The 22,856-nt window shown below is 42.7% G+C and overlaps 1 protein-coding gene across 1 annotated transcript; it reads left to right on the top strand.

Moving 5' to 3' along the window:
- Nucleotides 1-1,382: 1,382 nt before the first annotated feature.
- ubn2a (ubinuclein 2a) lies at nt 1,383-21,372 on the top strand (the record flags this gene model as incomplete). The annotated part of the gene is made up of 17 exons (XM_079220237.1): nt 1,383-1,688; nt 2,613-2,738; nt 4,394-4,498; nt 5,416-5,526; nt 6,391-6,494; nt 7,505-8,063; nt 9,020-9,090; nt 9,454-9,583; nt 11,474-11,580; nt 11,953-12,063; nt 12,931-13,074; nt 14,216-14,266; nt 14,405-14,447; nt 15,244-16,764; nt 16,892-17,099; nt 18,634-18,702; nt 19,300-21,372. 17 exons carry the CDS (start codon nt 1,383-1,385, stop codon nt 19,344-19,346), a joined length of 3,813 nt encoding a protein of 1,270 aa, XP_079076363.1. The 3' UTR covers nt 19,347-21,372.
- Between the last annotated feature and the right edge of the window lie 1,484 nt (nt 21,373-22,856).

Below are 22,856 nucleotides of genomic sequence, written 5' to 3'. Positions count from 1 at the left end.
TAAATACTTTTACTTAAAAAAGTTCTCACGGCCAACCCGACTCTAATAACCCGATTAGGGTTATTTATATTGAAGACATTTTGCAACTGTTTTCACAGATTGAGTCCACATTCAGGTGGTTTCATTCGTGAATGCATCTTTTTCTCTCTGTTTAGGACAGCTTAAGGGTTAGGGCAGTGTGCCACAGTGCCAGTAAATTAAAGAAGACGACCTTTAGTTGCCTATAACTTTCACTGTGATTGTTCATTTTACATGCCGATATACCCGAATACACAGAGCTGTTATTATTAAGCTGTACTCATGACGACTCAGAAGAGCAACTCTAATGTGGACGCATATAGTTTCACACTAACAGGAGCTGTACTCCTAATGATTAAAGTGATCATCGTGCATACAGTCTGTGAAGGAATCTGTCAATGGCAAATTGTTCAACTTAACAGGACTGGCCACATTGCACAGGGTATGTGTGTAAGGAGGTTAATAAGAAATTATCCTTGATAAGGGCCCAAAACTACATTTTCCTCCTGGAGCTTTCAAACAGGTTAATCCAGATGCGGTTTCTACCAAAGGCCTAGAGAAAATACAAGCACCAATATCAAATTTAAATGAATTCCTACATTTTTTTTGTGATAAAGAGCTCCAGTTAAACTAAATATCAACAGATGGTAAACTGCCTGAAACTGGAGCAGCTGTGTTGGGCTGGTAAACTGAGACAGCCAACCACCTGGCTTGCTTTCTTCCATTTAGGATTTGATGTTTGAGTGTGTGCTGGTGCCATTGTAGAAAAATGCACAATTCAGCATTTCCCTGAATAGACAGAGACAAAGGCTTCCACTGACAGCCGCTAAATGTTCAATTGAGACGAGGCTGTTAATCGATATCTGAACACACACAGCATGCTTCCCACAGCCTGCCCTTCACCCGGACACTTTATAAAGGTCATAATAGTACAGTGTTGTTATTATCGCTGGTTGTGACGGAGGCGGGTTTAGGATCGGGGCACGCGCTGATTGGACGTGACGACACCCCCCCTGCTTCCGCGCTGTGCGTACGCGCATGCGCAGCCAGCCCCCTCTCTTCTGATATTTTATTTACTCCCGAAACCCAAGATGGCTCCTGTGAATGTCTCGTCCCCATAGCAAATCGAGGATGCAAGTAGCTGCCGTGAAAACAACTTTTCCCCGACCGTCACCACCCCTGGAGCTCGTGTCGCATGGTGCGGAGGAGGCCCGCACATCCGTGTAGGCAGCGAGCCACCGTCGGTGCTTCGCGAAGCCCTCTTCAAGCCCCAAATTTGGAGTAGTTTCGCGAAGTAGTAGCTTCTTCTCCTCGCTGTCGCCGTCTGTCCGGAGCGAGGTTCAAGGCAGGAGAGCTCATCCCAAATGGCCGAACCGAGAAAAGTGCAATTTGTCACCCTGTCGGCCTTCGCCGCTGGAGCAGCCGCGGAGTCGCGGAAACGCCGGCTGGAGGAGGAGGCCGACTTCAACTTCGGGGGAGCCGGGGAGGTCGAGGCAGCGACCGGGGCAGAGGGTGCCGCCACCAACGGTCGGTTGCTCGGACCAACCGTTGACAGGGAGGCGGTTGGAGCCGAAGAGAGGACGACGGTGCGGCTCGACCTGTCCCTGCCGGAGCCCGACGACCGCTCCTCCGCCGAGTTTAATTACGGGGAACTCATCCAAAACCTCCAGGTGAGATCTCCCAGCTTTCGACTAACGGCCACCAGGCCGGGGCAACACCGGCGCTGGAGTTCATTTTTTATTTGCTTTGGCAAGTGTTTTTGCGTGGACTTGTCATTGCTCACAGTGAGAGAGGGGGAAGTGCACCTTGAGACTGACCGCTCGTGCGACTCTACACAAAAGACAGCAGCTGCTTTATTATTTTTGACCACGCAGAAAAAAATGAAATAAGAGAAGGTCCCTCGATAGAAGGCTGGGATCCGATGGAGCGCAGCAGAAGTTGGGTCGACACGCAGTGGACCCACTGCGTGTCGACCCAACTTCTGCTGCGCTCCATCGGATCCTAGCTTTTTATCGAGGGACCTCCTCCTCTTTTTTTAAATGTATTTATTTATTTATTTTTAACATGCAGAGATAGTGCTCATCTCGTGCTGCTACCTGTGTCCTGCTCACTCAGACTTGCCCAGCAACAGCCCCATGTACTCAGCCATTAAGGGCCACATGCAGTGTGGCCCTCTGGCTGCGGGTGATGGAGATGATGGAGCATTGCTGATGGAAGTACCAGGATGTAGCGAGGCAGCGAGGCAAATGTCAGAGCGGAGGGATCAAAGAGAAGCTCGCCTGTGCAGTTGGGATAATCCAGTTGATCCAATTATTTACATGAGTGGCAACACCATAGTATACTTAAATGTCTCTTATTTGAATCCTAAAGGTGGCCATGCCAGCATCATGTTTGGCATATTGTGTTTTTATTCATTTCATTGATACTTAAGTTTGCTGCTAATATTGTTATAATTTATGGATATTTGACCATTTTGACATTTACTTTGAGGTTTTGTCATAGGCGTCTTTGTGTGAGGGGCACTTGAACCATCGCGCTGACAGTGGATTATTCCTGTTCATAATATTTAATATAATTATTGTTGTTTGTTCCAGGTCATGAATAAACCTACAAATCTGACTCCAGCTCACAATCCCAACAACCCATTCAACCCCTTCAACGATGACGAGAGAGAGCGGCTCCAGGTGGAGGCCTTGGCAAAAAAGTTTGAAAATAAATATGTGAGTTATAATTTTTTATTTCTGTTCTGAGGTGTTTCTAATTTGACCCTGTTAGGATTATACCCTGTTGATGAACATGAACCGATATGAGCCTTTATACTAGGGCTGTGCGATGTACCGGTTGAACCGTGTACCGTACCTATGAATTTTTCATATACCGGTCGCGCTGTTTGGCAGGGGACCGAGCTACTTATGTCTCATGTTAACTCATTTGACTTATGGTGTGCAAATGACATCGCCAAAAGGCATGCTGGGTAAATGACACCGCCCACACGGGAAGACTTTTCTTGTGCAGGAAGAAGTCTTTTCCTGTGCAGCAAAGTGGGCGGGTTTTACCCATCATGCCTTTTGGCGATGTCATATCTTGCACACCGTGAGTCAACTTCAATCCGTGAGACGTAAGTAGCTGTGACTGTAAACATTAAATGTTGCTGCCGGCTGAAGAATGAAGAATGGGTCCCAAATCCCTCCATGTTTAGCTCCCTATGTACCAATCAAAACAGCTGCTGGCCAGTTGCGAGCGAGTGGTGAATAACGATGGCGGTCCTTTTCGGGGTCAATAAATTAATTAATTAGTGTTTATTTGGAAAAAATATACCGTGAAACCGCCAGAAACTTACAAAATACCGTGATATGAATTTTTGGCCATACCGCCCAGCCCTACTTGATACGTGGAAAAATCTGAAATTGGTTGTCAGTTCTCTCTGGGGGACAATCAATGTCATGGTGATACAGTTTCTGAATGACCTCATATGTATCTTTGCTATTTCTGGACTGCAATTTCTTGTTACTTATGGACCCACACATACATCATATATACACACATAAATATAATAATAAGCTAATATTGGCTTCTAGATTGGTTTAAATTACTGTTTGTTTCTTTATTTAGTTACTTTAGTTACTAATTTAATTGGCAAAATACCAGCTTTACAGTTGTACAGCAGGTGACACCCTCTATCCTTAGACCTGCAGGGAAATGGGGACAAAAATCTCAGGAGCAACAAAGACGGTTTTGTGTGTGTATGTATGTATGTATGTATGTATATATATATATATATATATATATATATATATATATATATATATATATATATATTAGTGTGACATTTTCAGTCATCTATTGATTGTTGATGGCTAATATTGATATCCGAGAATTTAAAGTATTCAATAACAATGCAAGGTCTGATATAGAAATGTTTTTGACATTAATGCAACTTATTAAAACATTTTTTAATAGAAATCCCCTTTTTGTTTTTGCAGAATTCTGACCTAGATACTTAATTAGTGAAACATTTTACAGTTGATAAATTAACTAGTCAGTGCTCTGTGGTGGACAGATTATGCAATAGAGAAAACGTTTATGAATGAGCTCAAACATGTGTTTGACATTTCTGTTGTGTAATTTCTTGATAGTTATCGGCTAATGAGCATATCTGTAAGATGCCTTCATGAGCATGATGGAGTTATCCGTCAGGTGTGTTCTTAAGAGGACCAAATACCCATACAACTCACTGAGAAAGTGAGGACATTTAGTAAATCCTTACGCTGAAAAGAGGCCATTTTAAGAGTAAGACTAGAATAAATGTGAGGAATTTTCCAGAGACTCAAAATACAAACTTAATATTATATCATATTTTTAAATTATTTTTCAGGCTAACACGGAGGAGAAGAAGAAGAAGACGGACAGAATGCAAGATTTGATTGACATAGGCTTTGGCTACGACGACACAGACCCCTTTATCGACAACACAGAAGCTGTGAGTGCCCCTCACTTTATTGATAAGGAGGCGATGCTTCACCTATGGTATATGTGTGTGTGTGTGTGTGTGTGTGTGTGTGTGTGTATATATATATATATATATATATATATATATATATATATATATATATATATATATATATATATATATATACATATATATATATATATATATATATATATATATATATATATATATATATATATATATATATATATATAAATTATAATGTTGCACATTGTTATCTCTCTCCCGTATTATCTGCTGATTAATTGGTCGTCCTCGTCACATTCCTGAACTGCTGTTCCTGTTTCTTGTTGTGTTGAGGTAGAGATTATTTCTCGGCTGTTAAGTATTGATTTCCTGGCTTGATGTATATAAGGTGCATTCAGTGGCTCTTCTAAAGATAGACCCTTGTCCCTTCTTACAACCAACCTGAGACTATGGTCTGAAATCATCCGCATGACTGTGCTGCTGGTGTCCACGCAGGGATATGTCATTCTTTTTCTTTGACAGGGTTAGTTACTCAGTATTCAGAGGATATCACTTGGTCTGACGTAACTACAATTATACTGTTTGTATGGAATCTCCGCCATCATATGATATTTGTTTTGATAGCTGTCTTTTCTGCACTCGCGCCTGTTTGACCCTTTTTTTTCTCATTTTGTTGTGATATGCTCAGTGATGGGAAAGTGTTTCATTTGTGGCCTGGAGGGACTGTGACATTGTCTTTATTTTGGCCCACAACAAGTCATCCATTTTCTCTGACCAACATAAGAACACAGGCTTATTCCATTATCCTGTGATAATGTTCACATTATCACAGGATCCGTTTTGGTTGTGTAAGAGGATTTAGTTTTCAAGATTCCTGTGATGTTATATAACAAACTGTCTTCTTTGTTGTTTTTCCTCAGTATGACGAGCTGGTTCCTGCCTCTTTGACCACAAAGCTGGGGGGATTTTACATCAACACGGGCACGCTGCAGTTCAGGGCGGCCTCCGACTCGGAGCCAGAGGAAGACAAGGTGAGACTACTTTGACAGAAGGAAATTGTTATTCAAGTGTTTCAAAATCACTTTCAGGCCTGGAAAGTATTTATTTTTCTGGATTTAATTTACTTTGTGACAGCGTTATGAGAAGAATATGTATTTCTCGCATGCCTCCACAGTGAATGAACAATAATAAAAAAAATGTAGAAAAGTCTCGATGAATTAAAGTAAAGTAACATCTGTTTCCAAACTCTCACAGCTCTGGCAGTATAATTCAAGTCTCACTTATCCAGTCTCATGCTAAGTACTTCCCAAACATGCAGCTTGACTAAAAGCTTCCTATTTAAAACACTTCAGTGTGAGACAGTTGATGTAGAATTGTTTTAAGTAGTTTAGATTTTAGGGAAGATGCATGTGTTTGGGAAGTAGTGAGCATACAAATGGGAAAATGAGACTTGGATGATTCTGCTCGAGATGTGAGAGTTTGTGAGCAGATTATATTAATGATATGGTTTTATCTGGCTTTAAGAAGTGTGAGCTTTAATACCAAACCCGGCTTTATTCCCAAGTAAAGCAGGGTTTCCTCGAAGAGGTGTTTGGCCTCTATTCTTTTTGATGATAATATTACTAAAATGTTCCTTCCCATTGTTTTTGAAACGTATGACACTGCAGGATCTGAACAGGCACATCAATATCCTCCCAACAGGAGCTTGATTTTCATTGGGTTTAGTGAAACGTGTTGTAGATGTTATCCGTCACCACATCAAGAGATCTCTGAAGGACAAACTGGTGCACACACACAGCACAGCGTGCGCTTCTCAGACAGAATTTATTGATTTTCACTGTGCATTGTCGTCTTCTGCTTCTTTGAGTTAAGGACTGTATGTGCTTTCGTTTCAGAAGCCCAATGACGACAAGGAACAGGTAATTAAGAAGAGGAAAAAGAAGGAAGTGAATAATCTGGAAGAAAAGAACCCGAAGAAGAACAGAGTACCTAAACAAGGGTGAGAATCATGGCAATACAATATTATTGTCTGTCTTTATTTATATTGTCTCTTGTCAGTTGATAAATGTATACTTTTTTATGCTTATGTTTATTTAAATGGAGGCAGCAAGCGCCCTTGTGTCTCGTCGCTTTCCACGCATCGGTAAAAAAACACCTTTTAAGAAAATCTACCACCTAGTCGAATAAGTCATAACCATTAAGCCAAGCTATTTTATAGAAAATTTCACATAGACACTGTTATTTAAATGGAAAAAGTTCCTCTCCTATGCTTGAAAAGTTGACCTTTTGGACACCCATAGATTTGTGGTCCACTGTGAATATGTGATGATGCATTTGTCCACTCTTTACTGCGCTAATAATCCACCTCCCGGTGTGACATTATGCTGCTGTGCCTTTGTGCGGATCCTCTCATACATCTATCATGAGGCAGGGATGCTGACTGTGACTTGTTCTTAGTGGCTCTGACAAGCCAACCCCTTCCAGAAAGCACTCCCATGATCCCAGCTCAGATAGGCCAAATATAACCTCCAAAAATAGTATCAGCTCTTTCTATTGTGCATCATGAAACTGATTTATGTTTTTTTATATTTATTTATTAGCTCTTTCAGAGGTTGATCCACAGTACCGCATCCCATATTTAAATATATTATGATACATTTTTGGAGTATCCATCAGTACTTCAGGAACTGTGGCATGTAAACACTCATCCACATCTTTGATCATTCTCTGTTGGTACAGAACATAGTGACTGAGATATTAAGACAGTTTATCAGAAAACAGAATACTGTTTGAATCATGTAAACGGGCAGTTTGCTTCATACGTTTCGTCAACAGTCATGTCCTGAATAAAATCAAAACCTGGATATGCATTTCAGCGTACTCTGTGTCGGGCTGAGTGAATGAAGTGAAACAAAATCCAGATGCAGTTTGAGGACCTGTATCGCCATTCATTTCAAATGTGTATCAAGCATTTTGCTGACAAGGCACTGCTATGCTTTCCTCCAACAGAGTTACAACCCTAACCCTCCACCGGCCGGAGAAGAAGAAGAGGAAGAAGCTGATGAAGGACTCTCTGTACCTGGCAGCCATGCTCCGCCGCTTCACCCGGGAGAAAGAGGAGATGAGGAAAAGAAACACGAACGTGGCTCAACCCGGTGTGGCAGGAGTCGTGGCCAACAAGCTACAATCCACCAACTCAACTAACCCGTTGGCCTCTAACTCCACCCATCCGCAGGGCAACGCAGCCAGCAGCGACCTGTCACTGGCCGACCTCGCCTCAGACCCCGCTGTGATGTCACTGCTAGGCTCGGCCAACGAGAAGGAGCTGCAGGATCTCCTAGGCGACCTGGACTTCAGCTTGTTGGACACCGACCAGCAGCACGCCATGGCGGCGGCCAGGGAGAACGGCATTCTGGGAGTCGGAGTTCCGGGCCTTAAAGGAGCAGCAGCAGCAGGAGGAAGTGGCCAAGGGCGAGGCATGGGGTCTTCCAGCGGACTGTTTCCTCCGCCTCTGCTGCCTGATGGACTGCCTGCTCCGCTTATTAAACGCATCGAGGACCTGCGGGCGGTGAGTCATCGGTAGCCTGTCGGCTGAAATGCAAATGCCCATAAGCTCAGGAAGTGGCACATGATTATTGATTAGTCCAACGAGAATGGCTCTTCCAAAGCCTTGGGGAAACATGGCTCCAAGCTGATCCTTAAATGTTTTGTATTGTACTAAAACAGCAGGTTTGGCATCACTGCCACGGAGTCCATTTGTAGCTGAGAATTGTTTTTCTAGATGTTGCAAAGACAGACAAAGAGAGGCAATTGAAAATGATGATTCAAGTGAACTATACAGAGATGAGGAGGGAGGCAGAGAAATAAATAAAGCCATTGATTTTGTGTTGCTTCCAAAGCTATGGGGGAAGCTTGGGAGATTCAAACTTGGCAAGGAGCATTTCTTTTTTTTTTATTAATCAAAGGAAGCGTCTCTTGGGTCACGTGACCTGTCGTTGACCTGTCGTTGACCTGTCGGTCACTCCTTATAAATGTCATAAATGGACAGGTAGAAAGTCACGGAAAAGAGGTTGTACTTGAATATCAGAGGAGGATAGTTACTGTGTGTGGTTGCTCGGTTTCTCTCTTTTTTTATTTTTATTAAGGCACTAACCAAATATGAAGCAGGACTAAAGCACAACACATGCCGTTGTCATTAGTTCACACTTTCTGATTGATCAGGGAGAGTTTGGGCACTCACCTGCTGATGGTGTTATCGCTATGCTTAATATAGTCACGACTGTTTGCTGTCCTGGCTCCTCAATGGTGGAATGAGCTTTGATTCATGGTAAAATTTCCGTCCGGAAGATTTGATTGCTATAGTTTGAGTGATTAGCTTTCAAACTAGCCAAAATGAACCAGCAACCAAGCCAAATCTATGAGGTGTTTCTGTCAGTACAAAGTCCCCAAAGGCACAGCATCACATATATATGTATTTGTACTCTATGGACCAGTGGAATGCTGACTCAACGTTTTCTCCCACAGGCCTCGCTGCAGTTTGATCAAGAGGGCAGGAAGAAATTCTTCACCTTGGACATGAATAACATTCTACTGGAGTGAGTAGGACAGCTTTTAAATCACCGTCAGCCAAATCCCAGCACAGTCCTCCTCCCTTTCAGTGTTTCTCTCTCATTTTCTGCAGATTTCCCTCACCACCTCTCCTGCTGTCTTTAAGTGTTTTGTTTTCGCTCCGTCTCTCATTGTCTGTGTTAATGACATGCTTCTCATTTCCATTCCTTGCTCCTGTTTTTTCAACTTTATGTTCACCCTCCCCTCATTCAGCGCAACTACGCTTTATTCTTCACTCTCCCATCTCTCTTTTAGTCTGTCACTCTGTTCAACCTCTTTTAACTGTCCATTTCCTTGATTTTTGGACCTCCAAAGTTGTGACTTTCTCTCCGCCCTCTGTCTCCGCTCAGCATTGAGTTGCAGGTCCAGGAGCAGCCTCCTGATGTGCGCTTAAGCATCTACTCGCACATGGAGGCGTTTGTGCCGTGCAATAAAGAAGCCCTCCTCAAACGCCTGAAGAAGCTCAGTCTCAACATCCAGGTGAGTGAGGCGTCTCTCTGAAGGAAGCAGGTGCCGGTTCTAGACTGCTTTGAATGGTGGGACAGTAAGAGATGCTTTTTGGTCACCAATGACTAGTTTTAATGAGTGTTCTTTAAGACTGTAAGCAATAACATGCACTGTCTTTTAATTATTATTTTTTTACCAACAAGTACAAGTAGGCTGTGTGTTGTAATCGGGCCCTCCCAGAAGGATATGGAGTAGCCAGTCATGGGGGGAACAAAATTGGCCGTAAAAGTCAACATTCTATCATATACACTGATCTAAATTATTGCATATTTTAATGTTTGCCTACCCAATGGTAAACATGTAGTGAATTGTTATTGTGAAGTAGGCTTCTTGTGCGTTTTTGCCCACGCAGTCTACAAGTAGCAATTAATCATGTTTCTTCTCTATTGATATACTCCACATCTACATACGTTCTTCCCATCACTGGTGTCGTAGCTCGAAAATTGCAGTTAAACGTGATAACGGCAGCTTAGCGAGGAAAGCTTCCCCTCGAGGCTTCAGAGCATCACAACATCGACACTCATCACCACAAATCTGCACACAAAGACAGATGCACTGTTGTTTACAGTTAGGTAGTTACCGATCGGGAACAAATATAGACATTGATTTGGTGAAACCATTTAAATGATTGGACACTATTTTAGCATCACCTCGTACATGGGCACATAGTTTGGTTACACAACAGCCTTTGCATGGCAATGTGTGCCGGGGCTCGAACACGAGACGCTCCGCTGCGACCAGGCGCAAACCGGATTATTGCAACGTCGCAATCCCAACAATAACCCAATACAACAATAAAGTGTTGACCGACCACCGCTGAAGGCACAAGCTGCTGTCATGAGAGTGGCAATACGTGATAATTGTGCCTTTCATAACACGAAAGGCACAATTAATATAATTATTAACATAATAATATCAGGGCGCATTGACAGATTGTTGTGTGACGAATGAATGAGGATGAGAGAGAAGTTCAGATCTTTCATACTTCAAAATGTTGACAGCAATTCTACCAATAACAAAGCAGCGTCTGCCGTTAAAAGTTTAGACTATAATCTTGCAAATGATACATGGCTTGACTCTGTTCAACACATAAAAGTGTGCTGCTATAGTTTTTGAAAGTTTAATAAAGAAAATCTTGTCATGAAGAAAAACAACTGTTCAAATTTTAGGGAAAAATTCATTGCTTGAGATGAAAAGAATGGGGAAAATAAGCCATCATAAGGGCCGTTTCCAAATAATTTATATATGAGACTATAGTATTTGATTGCTATAGAAACAGCAAAGAGTGTCTCTCACAATTTTAAATTGTACGAGTTCTATATGTTTTTCTTCTCAGCCAACTACTACTTTGTGTTTTTTATTTTTATCGCTTCCAGTGATTTCTTATGGTCCCTTGTGGCGCACACCAATGCTCTTCTGTTACACAAAAATGTTTATATATTTATAAACAAACAAAATATTCTGAGTGTTTCCTACCAACCATCTGTTTTCTGAGTTGCAGCAATATTTCTGAGCATTCGAGCTGCTTCAATCAGGCTCCTTTTGTAAATAACTGACCCTCCAGTTTCTCCACATTATTTGTGCCTTTTCATGCAGCTTTTAATCCTCAGACATCTGCTCTGCCGATGTCAATGTAGGCTGACTAGTGCAATGAGGGCTGCCACTGAAAACTGGCTTTTAAATGTCTTTTGTCATGGACCATTAAAATAGCAGTGTGGACTAATTACATCAAAATACTCCCCCACACTCTCCCTCTTTGACTCGATTTTCTCCCTTCAACTTTTAGTTTTTCTCCCTTTCTCTCTTGTTGTTCCCCCGCTGTCCTTTTCTCAACCACCCCTTCTCTCTCTCTTTCTCTCTCAGGATGATCGTCTCCGGACGCCGCTGTTGAAGCTGAAGCTGGCAGTGTGCAGTGTGATGCCGGAGCAAATAGCCAGATACAACATGGACTGCATGGCTAGGGTTGCAAAGTAAGTAAATCTTTGTTTCTTGTTTCAATTAGGAAATGAAACGGGTGAACGCAAACTAAAACCCATTGTCCTAATTTTCCCTGTCATCGGCCCGGACTGTTATGCCGTTTTTTTACCAAGGGAAACAAAACTGACATCTATCTAAAAATAATTACAGATAGTCATGTTTATTTTTTGTTACAGAATAGCTATAGCTGAGGAAAGCATCACAGTTTCTTTTTAATTTAAAATGTAGCTATTTTAGACGGTCAGGCGTCTACATAACCCTTTCCTGTAACTGGACACTCGGACCATGAAACTATATGATAAAGTTTATTCAAACCATTTGTGAATGTGTTCTTGTACGTGTTACTGACTGTGTGTTTCCTGCAGGCTGCAGTCAGAAGAGGGCGATAAGAATGGCTCAGAGGAGGAAGATGAGGAAAAGCCTGGGAAGAGGGTGATGGGCCCGCGGAAGAAGTTTGCCTGGGATGACAAGCTCAGGTAATGATCCGGGACTGTGCTGCTGGAATAGCTGGCTGGATGCTGTGCTGCGTGTGTTTGTTATGCTCCAGGTTTCACTTTGTATCCTCAATACCTTCATCTTTACTGTTTTAACTGTTTTGAATTTTACCAAACAAGTCCTTTCTTTTTTAGGAGTCCTCCACATATTTAATATTGAACTCCATCAACATTGTTGCACTCACAATAGACAGTTTGAGGAAAAAATATAAAAATCGATGCAACAGAACCAGAGATATCATGTTATTTATCCACTTATTCTTCTTCCTAGTCAAAACCTGGGGGCTACATTACCCACAATTCAAATCAAGCACCGACCGTTCATTCCGATACTTTGTTGTGTTATTCTAGTAACTGCCAAGGAGACGAGGAGCAGCTGCAGCAGTCTGGTGAACGTCTTTATAACTCCACAGCCCCAGATTTGATTTAATGTTCACATTTTTATTCTTCAGCCCCAACTGACGCTGCGGTGACATCACTTTTTTCACATACGCAGAAGCATTCTCCAAAGACCTGCAAACTCACTTTGATGTGTACAAACGGTGAAGCTCCCCTTTCAAGTTCCTTAGGGAAGCTTTGAATGTTATGCCGGCATGAATGTGGAAACCCTCAGTACTACTGGCCTGATGTAATTACAAAACCCTCGAGACCGAGACTCTGCTCAGCTGCTTTTCAATCATCCTTCATTTTCATAACAGCCTCGACATTTTCAGGAATGGCTTTTTGATTACCTCTGACTCCCAGAAGAATAACAGTCTCCTTTTTTCATTATGTGCTCAACACCTGCAGCCTAATTTAGATTTTAATAGTGCCGGATTTCCGTTGAACTGAACATTTGTGCTTGTGCAGGAACCTGCTGTGCAGCTTGGTGCGAGTGAAGCTGAGCTGCTACGAGATGGAGAACCAGTGCTCTCTGTCTGTGGAGGACTACCTCAAGGCCTTCTTGGAGAATGAGGCCAAACCACTATGGCCCAAAGGCTGGATGCAGGCCAGGTCTGTGTGTCTTTGTTTTTCTGTGTGTGTTGGACTTAAATAGCCATTATATAAAAGCGCTGGTGAACAAATTCCTTCATGGTGATAAGGCAATTACTGAAAATTCTCCAGGGGGAGAACAGTGGCATTGACCTTTTTTAAACTAGAATTGAGTTATTTTCTGCCTTTTTTTTTTTTCTTTTTCTTTCTTTTCAGAGAAGCATGAGTTTAGTGGTGAATGGATGCACATTTCCCATCGAACAAAGTTGTTGTTGTAAATAGCAGCCAATTATTTATTTTTCCGGGACTGTGTTCATTTCTTTTATTTGTAACAACAACAATGCACATTAATCAACATTTCTGTCAATGTGCGAATGTTAGCCAGCTTGCTACTTTTCAACTGCAATGTATTCTAAAACTAATGAAAATACAGATACAAGACATTAAGGCAACAAAATCACCATACACAAGACAAATCTTGCAAAACATTGATGCGACGGTACAAGAATCATAGTTCACTGCATGCAGCCATGCAAACCGGTACAGAGCCACAGAACTGAGTGACTTAGACTGTTATTTAAAACATTAGCCATGCAGAGAAATGAGAATAAAGTAAAATGTTAACAAGCTAATAGTGTTGGTTTAGCTAATAGTCACAATGTCGAAGCCATATTTGCTGAAACATAATTGTTTTCCAGTTGATCTTCACACTCCCACTGTTTCTGTTGGCTGGAGGCCGAGCAGCTGGTTGTCATGTTTGGAGGCAATTTAGATTTCTGAACACCCTACTCAGAAAAAAAGTAAAAGTAGCCCAGAGTTTGAAGGAGGCACATTTTTTTCAAAACCCACTCTGTCATATCAAAATGGACATAGTTGCTACCATGGCAACATTAAGCAAATATTACTCAAACAATATTTAAAACATTTCCAACTTGAATTTCCATACCATATTCTTTTGTGTGTGACTACAATACTTTCTCTATCTCATTCGTCTATGAGATTAGTAATCATACATTAGTTGTAATTGTATTCTTCATCCATGACAGTGATGTTCTTTTAACTCTGGCAACTAACGTGTGCATATAATATAAATTTACTTGAGAAAACATTAACACTAATTTTCTTGTCCTCTGGCAATGAACGCTGTGTTTTCTCTGCTCAGGATTCTGCTCAAGGAGAGTCTCGCCGTTCACAGTCACCTCACTGGAAACCTGTGAGTATAAACGTACCTATTTATCTCACTTGTGTCCTCAATAACACTACTGCTACGAAAACAGGGGTTTCTCAGAGACTGTGCTTGAATGCAAATTGTGACTAAAGTCTGAATATTTGCCTGTATTTTTCCATCCAGAGTCAAGAGGAGAATGGTGCCTGGGCCCAAGGCCAAAGCCAAGGTGAGTGACCGCTCAGATCATTCACTGTACAACATCTCAAAATATTAACCTGGAAGATTCAGATTATTATATCATTGACGGTTTAAAAGTACAAACTGTACTGAAAAGTACAAATTCGAACGGCCTTTTATCACGAAGCAACACTATGATAATGTACTCGGTGCCTCATAATGTGTCTCGGCTGCTCTTATCATATTGACTCGGTTCTGGAGACAGAATTGCTATTCAGTATTCATTTTATTTTATATAACTGAAGCGGCTCTACAGTATCAAGAGTCACATTTCACTATGTCCATCCTGCAGGGTTATTTATTCTCTGTAACTATTGTATAAAAGCTGGTTTCAAACAGTAGCCGGAGGCGTTGCCAACATTAACAAATAAAAGGCCAGGTAAAGAAAAAAGAAAAAAACAGCTGACATGCTAAATTTAGTATTATGCGGGTTCCCACAGTCCTGTTTTATCACTCTGCAACTCAAGAGTTATGAAACATCATTTCAGTGAAACTCTTAAGTTTCTTCTTTTCCGTTCTCCTGATACTCCAATGTTAAGATGCCTCCTGAAGCTTTTGCACATTAAAGCTACCGATAATAGGAAGGCTAATGGTAAAACATTTGCGACGTTGAACCATGACTGTAATAAAAAACAATCCTGTTGCTAGATTTATTTGCTGCTCCGCTCCGATGTTGCCATTTTAAATCTTGTAGAATATCGTTTTGAGTTTCCATGAACTGTAAAACTAAAAGGCATGGCTCTTTCTGCCCGGAGGTACTGACACTGATCACTTCTGCTCTTCAGGAGGGTCTTTGGATCCACAAACCACCTCTCATGATGACCTCCACCTCCGTCTCCGCTCTGACCTCCACCCGTCAGCCCCTCTCCTCTTCCTCGCCCCCGGAGCCCATATACCTGTCGGACTCGCTGGATGAGGATCTGAGCGCTCCCTCTCTGGACTCCATCTCCCACGCGCTGGCCCTCCTCAGCAACGCATCCAAGGGCCTGGGCTTCTCAGACAGTCCGTTGTCGCCCCCGCCCCTGCAGATGCCCACCTCCTCTCCTCCGCCCGTCACCCCTCATTACCCCTCAGCCTCTCAGCTCTCTGCCTCCATTGCATCCACAACGCAGCACTGCCTCTCTAAGGTGGAGCCCGCTCCCCTGCCGTCTGCTGGGAACTTGCCAACAACAACAACAACGCTACCGACCTCCTCTTCTACCTCCTCTTCCTCGTCTCCCGCTGTTTCCTCCTTGGCCCGTGTGCAGGCGGCGGGCATGTCGCTGGCCTCCAGGACTGCAGTTGGTCCTTACGGCCTGATTAAAGCATCTGGCACCATGGGCCAAACCCAGACTCAGAGACTTGTTACCATGGCATCGTCCAATCACAGGCCGAGCTTGGTAATGGGCGTGAGTGGCAAGCTGCATCCACACCCGGCGCCATCGCCCCCGAAGCAGCGGCCTCCTCCCACCGCTTCACCACTGCTGCCCCCCCATCAGAAGGGCTTTAGCCCAGCGGGGATGCTGGGAGTCATGGGAGCTATGGGAGCCCCTCAAGGACTGGCCAAGAGCAGCGCTAAAGCCAGCGGCATCAGCAGCAACGGCAGCGTGATCGGCATCACGCCTTCTCCCTCCCCCTCCCCTCTGTCCCGCTCTAACTCGAGCACCTTCCCCGGCCTGCAGTCCTTCTGCCCTCCCTCCCCGGTGGCCTCCTCGCCGTCCCCCACCTCCCATACCTCACACGCCTCTCAAGGTAAATCCCACGCACATTATCACCACCACCAGGCCAACTTCATCACACCCATGCAGGCCACCCTCACCAAGTCCTCCCACAGCAGCAACTCCTCTCCCATCATCAAGCTCACCCCTCGGCCTCCCGCACCCACCCCGCCTCCCTCCTCCTCCTCCTCACCCTCCCCGTCATCTTCGCCCTCCCACCTGCTCTCCCATCAAATGATCCCCAGCCAACAGCAACAACACCAGTACTCCCCCAAAACCCCCAAAACGTTTCGCCCCCCCTTCAGTGTATCGGGCGGCGGGCAGGTGAAGCAGACGCAGGCCAGCTTCAGTTTGGCTGGAGGCCAGAGAGCTCAGTCCACGACGAGCAACAGTAGCATCAACAGCATCATCATCAACAACAAGGGAGTTATATCCACTGTGTGCAGCCGGCCAGACAAAACTCTGCTCTCTTCTGCACCTTCAGTCTCGGCCAATCACGGGCAGAGACAGAGGGTGGTGGGTGGGGGAAACCAGAGTCTAAAGGCAGGAAACGGTTGGGCGGCTTCAGGAACTTTGGCCACGTCCTCTACAACATCACACCTCTCACAGGTTTGTTTCTTTAGGGTGCAAGATCGGACAGAAGCACCTTTCATATTTGGCTTTACTCTCAATTGGACTACAGTCACATGTCTGGTTAAATGGATGAACAAACGTTGTTTGCGTTTCGTCCCTGCAGGTTTCAACAGCAGGCACTTCCCTCCTGGGCAGCCCCTCCGCTCTGCCCCTGGGCTTCGGGATGTTGGGCGGCCTGGTGCCGGTCTCGTTACCCTTCCAGTTCCCCTCGTTGCTCAATTTCAACCCTCCAGGAGTCCCAGGGGTCGCTGGCATGAGCTCCGTCCCCAGCTCCAACTCAGGATACACACTCGCACAGAGCGACCTAATGGGTGAGTGGACGCACAACGATTGGTTGCTTAACGTTTATTAGGAGAAAGAAAGGGAGCAACATTTGTGATTTTTAACACAAAGACCACCTTTTTTTGGCCCTTTTCAAAAAGATACAGTTTTTTTTAAAGGATAATGTTGGGAATCTAGTTTTTGTTTTTTGTGTCAACAAATTCTATAAAATGACCCAAACTAGCAGTGATTGAGACTCGATACTTTCTGATTTTCCTAAATTGTCCGTAACACACGAAGGTGAAGGTCTTTAATAAACAAATGAATGATGAATAGTTTTTTTATTAATAACAGCTGCTCATTGTAGTTTTAAACAAACTTTACTCAAACCATCAACATTTGTTGGGTCCTACTTTCGCTCACAGATTATTTCACATTTGGTGGACAAGCGAGTATTTAGAGCAGCAGGACGATGTGTGTTTGATCTTCTCAAACTAAACTACAGTGGCAGTGTTCCTCTTAATGAATGTTACTCATTGATGTACTTTTAATAGTTTTTTAGACACACAAACGACACTTGTTGGATCAATTCATTGTTGGTTTGGTATTTTCATTCGTTAACAGAATATACAATCTCACCAGTATTTTTCTTTAAACTAGTTTTCTTTTTTATTCCCCCTAATATTTAATTCAATTTAAACTACATTACATTTAGCTGACGCTTTTATCCAAAGCGACGAACAATAAGCGCATTGAACCACGAGTACAAACTCAGAACAACAAGCATCAAGAAAGTACAAGTAGTTTTTTCAATTAAGTTAAATCACAAAGTGCTAGCAGTAAGTGCCATTTAAGTGCTACTACGGCGCTAAATATTTTGTACTGTTTTGTTTTAATAATTAGCGTGTTGAATTTACTTAGCAGGTATTTATACAGATGAAGATGCACTTGTTGGGCTCGGGCCGAACGATTGATGGGTAATTAACGTCACTTCGACCTCGACGTCTGTAAAGACAACTGTAGTCTGCAAATTTAATCAGCTGTGGCTAATTTGGAATAAGAATAAACTATTTAACAACAAGCAATTATCACTATCATTTTTTTTTTTTTTTAATCATTTTTTTAGAGAAATACGTTTGACTGTTTTGTACAAACTTACTTTGTTTAATACCATGTAGTCGACCATTTCAGGGCTGGAGTTTCCCATTTTTAAATTTAAAATCACAACTGCAGCGAGATGTTAGAAATGAGATGTTTTCCGCAAATTGCATTGTAATTCCAGCCTTGTGCATGTTGATGTGTGTAACGTCTTCCTCAAGTGCACCAGCACTCCACTGGGCTCCTCATCTCTCGCCCCTCGCTCCATTTTGTTTTGTCTCCCTCCTTTGTTCTCGACATCTTTTGTGTCCGTCTCTTTCATCTCAACCTTTTGTAACCCGCTGCCACTCGACTTTGATCCTCTCCTCTCTTTTGCTTCTGGTCTCCCATTTAAAATGCTCCTCATCCTTTGCGTCATCTTTCCATGTCCCCTCTTACTGTTGTTGTTGTCGTCTCCCCTCTCATCTCCCCTCCATCTCTCCTCAGATCTGTATAAGAGTCTCCAGTCGGGGTCGCAGGCTGCCCTACCTCCTCACTTGCAGCTTGCTTTCTCAGGTAATCTGCATTCCTCCTCCTCTTCGTCCTCCATCTGTCAAATCGACCTGTCTCTCCTCTGCTCGGCTGCTGCGTTGCTTGCTTCAGTGTGTTTGGAGTTAAGCATCATCTGAAGTTATTAAGATATTAATTGTTGTTTCAGTAGATTGCAAGATACAAAGTGAAGGTTCAGGTTTTTATGTCACTGTAAATGGCGACAACATCTTAATCAGATTATTGATTATTCCTGGCATCAGACCAAAGAAGCATCTGAATGTCTAAATCAGGAGACCAAACTCAAAGCAGAGCTCTTCCTGTTGCACTAGTTCACCACGTGATGAGCCTCAAAATACAATATTACAAGTTAAATTAGTTTGACCAGCTAAACCGAAGTCTTTGCTCGGGCACAACTCTGAGATTAAAGTGAGTTAAAAGATGTCACTGAAGTGGCGTCTGACTCTGATTGTACAAGGAGAAAGATTTTCCACGTAGGAACTAAAAAAGACAGCCAGCCGATGTAAAAGTGTGCGTACGCTGGATGACTGGAATGTCGCATCATGAAGGAGCTCTTTAAGGGTGAACGTTGAATAGTTAAACATCTCCATCCTCTCCACTCAGATGCGAACCAAAGCCAGGGAGGAGACATGAAGAGGAAGTCCCATTGACCAATAACAGCGCAGGAGGCCGACACCAGCGCGGTGACATCACAGCCTCCTGGACACATCCACCAATAGGAGTCTTCACTCTGATTGACTGACGTGGTATGAGGGGGCGGGGCTCCACTGCCTCTTTTAAAATGGACCTAAAGGAGAAGCGGTTTGCAATGATGACTTCATTTAACAGTTTTTTCTAATGAACCGGGAATGAGAACAAGACGGAGTGAATGACGAACATTTTTACTTTTGTTCCGCTTATTTTAATTTTTTTGTCAACATGTTTACATATGACCGACCTTGATCACTGTGGAATGAGTGTGAGCGAGGTGGTGATACAGATGAGTAGTAGTATGCTACGTAATATAAGTTGTATTTAAGCTTATGTGGAATAACAGGACTCTTGTTCTTGCAGTACAAAAAGGAAAAAAAAAGAAAAGAAAGAAGATTTTTTTTATTTTCTTGTCTTTTTGTCTCAGATGTGGGAATCGTTGTGTCCGTAGAAATTTTATTGTGGTCACCTCTGCTCCCACAAATGACTGTTAAGTAGTAGCTTAAATTAATATTGATAACTTATTTGTAATTTACACAGGGACAAAAACATGGTGTGTGTGTGTGTGTGTGAGAGAGCGGTAAAGTTTATTTGAATGTGTGTATGTACATAAAAAAACAAAATCTACTGTTCCAGATGATTCTGTATGGATGGGTAAAGCTGTGTACCCCCTTTTCACAATAATGAGCGAGTGTAAGTTTGATGCCCCTCTCTTGCTCAGTGTGTTTTTGGTGCTGTTTAATCACACTGGACCTTTTCTGGAAAAAAGACTTGAATTGAAAAAGTTTTGGGCTCCTGTCCTGAAGAGCCTGTGAGAGAGGGGAGAAACGTCAAGATTGTAGCCTACTTGAATTGTTTTAGGTTTGTTTTTTAGCTAAGATTTTTTTTAATTTACCTTCTCTGCTTATTAACTCGATCCAACTTAATATAACACAACGCCTTAGTTTGTATTGAAAACGTATGAAAAAGATCTATGCAGGACTGTAAAACGCTCAATGCAAAAGTGTAAGTCGTCGCTTGGCGTTCAACCTCTACTCAACTTGTCGGCGCATTTCTTGATGTGAGTGTTTGTAGCCGTTATGTCACTCGAGACTTCTGTTCGTCTGCGGTGAGTTCAGGCGGACTGCGAAGCGACATTTTAGAGCGATGGAAAGAAGTGATTTGGATGCAAAATGTTTTGACTCCTGGGGAAAAGCTCAACCGCTGGCATCAAAGTAAAATCCAATATTAACACTAAAACACTGACTCGGTTCAGCTAATTGTTACAGAGCTTTAAGCCGCATGGTGATGAACTCCCGCAAATGCACAACACAACATGTTTGTCTGGTGCTGCTACAAGGTCAGCAGTGGGCCCAACCACTGTAGGAATGATGTGTCAACACTCCCAACCCGGAATTAACGGATGTTTTTTGTTTTGCTGACCAGTATAACCAGGGCTGAGCGAAACTACTTTATAAACGTGAAGAAAAAGAGAATCGTGAGTTCTGGGAGCAGATGCAGTCCCGGTGTGTCCGTCACATTGACACAAAGCTAAAATTGCCGTCGCCGTCCGTCTGAACAAACCTGTAGAGATTCCTTCCCTCTGCTGAATACCTCCGTTAACAAAACCGTTCTTCCTGAGTCTCTCCTTGTCCGACTAGTTCCTCCTCCATGTGTGTCTGACTGACCAGCTGCACCGAGAATGGCGCCAAAGATTGTTCTGTAGCTCACTTAGATGGGGTGTTGCTGGTCACTGTGCGTGCGTGAGTGTGTGTGTGTGTGTTTGAGTGATTATTCTTGCGTCCCCCCCAAATGTAAACTCATGAGCGTCGACGTGTGGTCCTTCAGGATGTCATTGTGAAGTCATGTGACTGGAGCAGTGGGTGACATCTTATGAATTGTGCTTTTTTTGGGGGTCGGGGAGGATAACAATGACATTTCGTGGTTAACTGGTTACTTAATTTGGTCTTTTGTAGATTATTTTTGTGTGTCAATTATCAAATTAAACAAAACAGGTGGTTTTCATGACTACTCTTCTATACTTTTCCTTTTTAAATTGTTTCTTTCTACATCTTTACGTGCTGAATCTGACCGTACAAATCAGTGCGCGGGTATTTTAAATGACCCCGTCTACTTGGTGTCCTTGTGGTTAAGTCACACACTTTTCATTGGTTGGCTCGACTACAAGGGGAGGAGTCACCTGTGGATCAGAGGATGGGAGAGAAAACTCATTGTCATGTTGGTTTCTGAAGAAAAGTGTTCCTAAACTCACTAACTGACACATCAACACTGAAATGAAGCTCCAGTTTCTTCGTGGCCGACCAGGAAGGCCAATGTTTGAAGATTGATTTGTAAATAGAGCGACACGTTTCCTCAAACTGCTGTCGCTGTAGTTTTGAGTCTGCAGCAAAAGAGGCATTTGTTGGGGACTGTTTTCAGATTAATGATTGTATTAGTTATTATAGCAGCAGGATGGTGTAACAAACTACAGTGCTTCTGTTTATTGTAATGTGTTACCCAGTGTCGTATGGTATGGCAAAAAACATCAAACTTATGCCATAAATAATTTTATAGTATGTCAGAAGAGATAGAATAGTAGGTTGTAAAAACAGTCATAAACAAGTCTTAGTATGTCATGAGGGGACTAAAAGGTCTTTAAGGCTCCTTTGCATATCTCTAACAACCGTCACTGCTTGTGCAACATGGGTGTGTTTTTCCACCTGAATAAGACTTGATGCCAACTAATGACACGTTACAGCCAGCAAAAATATTCCAAATGATACCCATCCTCTGAGAATCAGCCGATGTGCAAATCCTGCAAAGTGCATTTCACAATGTATCTGACTGAGTAATCTCAACGTTTCAGGATGGATTTAGTAGTTTGGGGCTCCTGGCTGAACACGTCGCGCTGTGCTTTGCAATATTGGTAGTGAAATCAGTATGAAAGCAAACTAACTATTAAGAGTATTACTGCAGAGTGAAGTCCTTCATTGAAGCGTTTACTACAAGTAACGTTACTTTAATTTACTTAATGTCTGTTTAAGATGAAGCTTTTAATTCTAATATGATTCTGGATATGATTAATGCATCCTATTTTATTTTCCGCATCAAATATAACATTTCTCTGTCAAGTGAACAAAGGAGCACAATGATGTTTCCTCTGAAGGAGAAGCACGCGGTAAGTAGTAGTAGGCCATACTGATGAGTATTTAAAAAAAAAAATACTTTAGGGAGGATTTAAGTTATTTTGGGGTACAAAGAATAACATAATTCAAGACTGAACAAATATGTTACAGCTGAAGATTTATTATGATTTTTAGATATAATAAATCTACATCTTCAACGGGTTGGGGCCCTTTTTATTTGGGGGCCTAAGTTGCCATCCTTGAGGACCAACAGAGAGAGAGAGGGTGAGAGTGAGACATAACACCTCAAGCCAAATGTTTGGCCAGTTCAACCGACGTGTTTTCACTGGGCGTTGCACTCGCATA

This window comes from Taurulus bubalis (genome assembly GCF_910589615.1).
Source record: "Taurulus bubalis genome assembly, chromosome: 6".
NCBI lineage: Eukaryota > Metazoa > Chordata > Actinopteri > Perciformes > Cottidae > Taurulus > Taurulus bubalis.
Note: the sequence above shows the minus strand (reverse complement) of the source record. Positions and strands in the feature narration are given on the sequence as shown.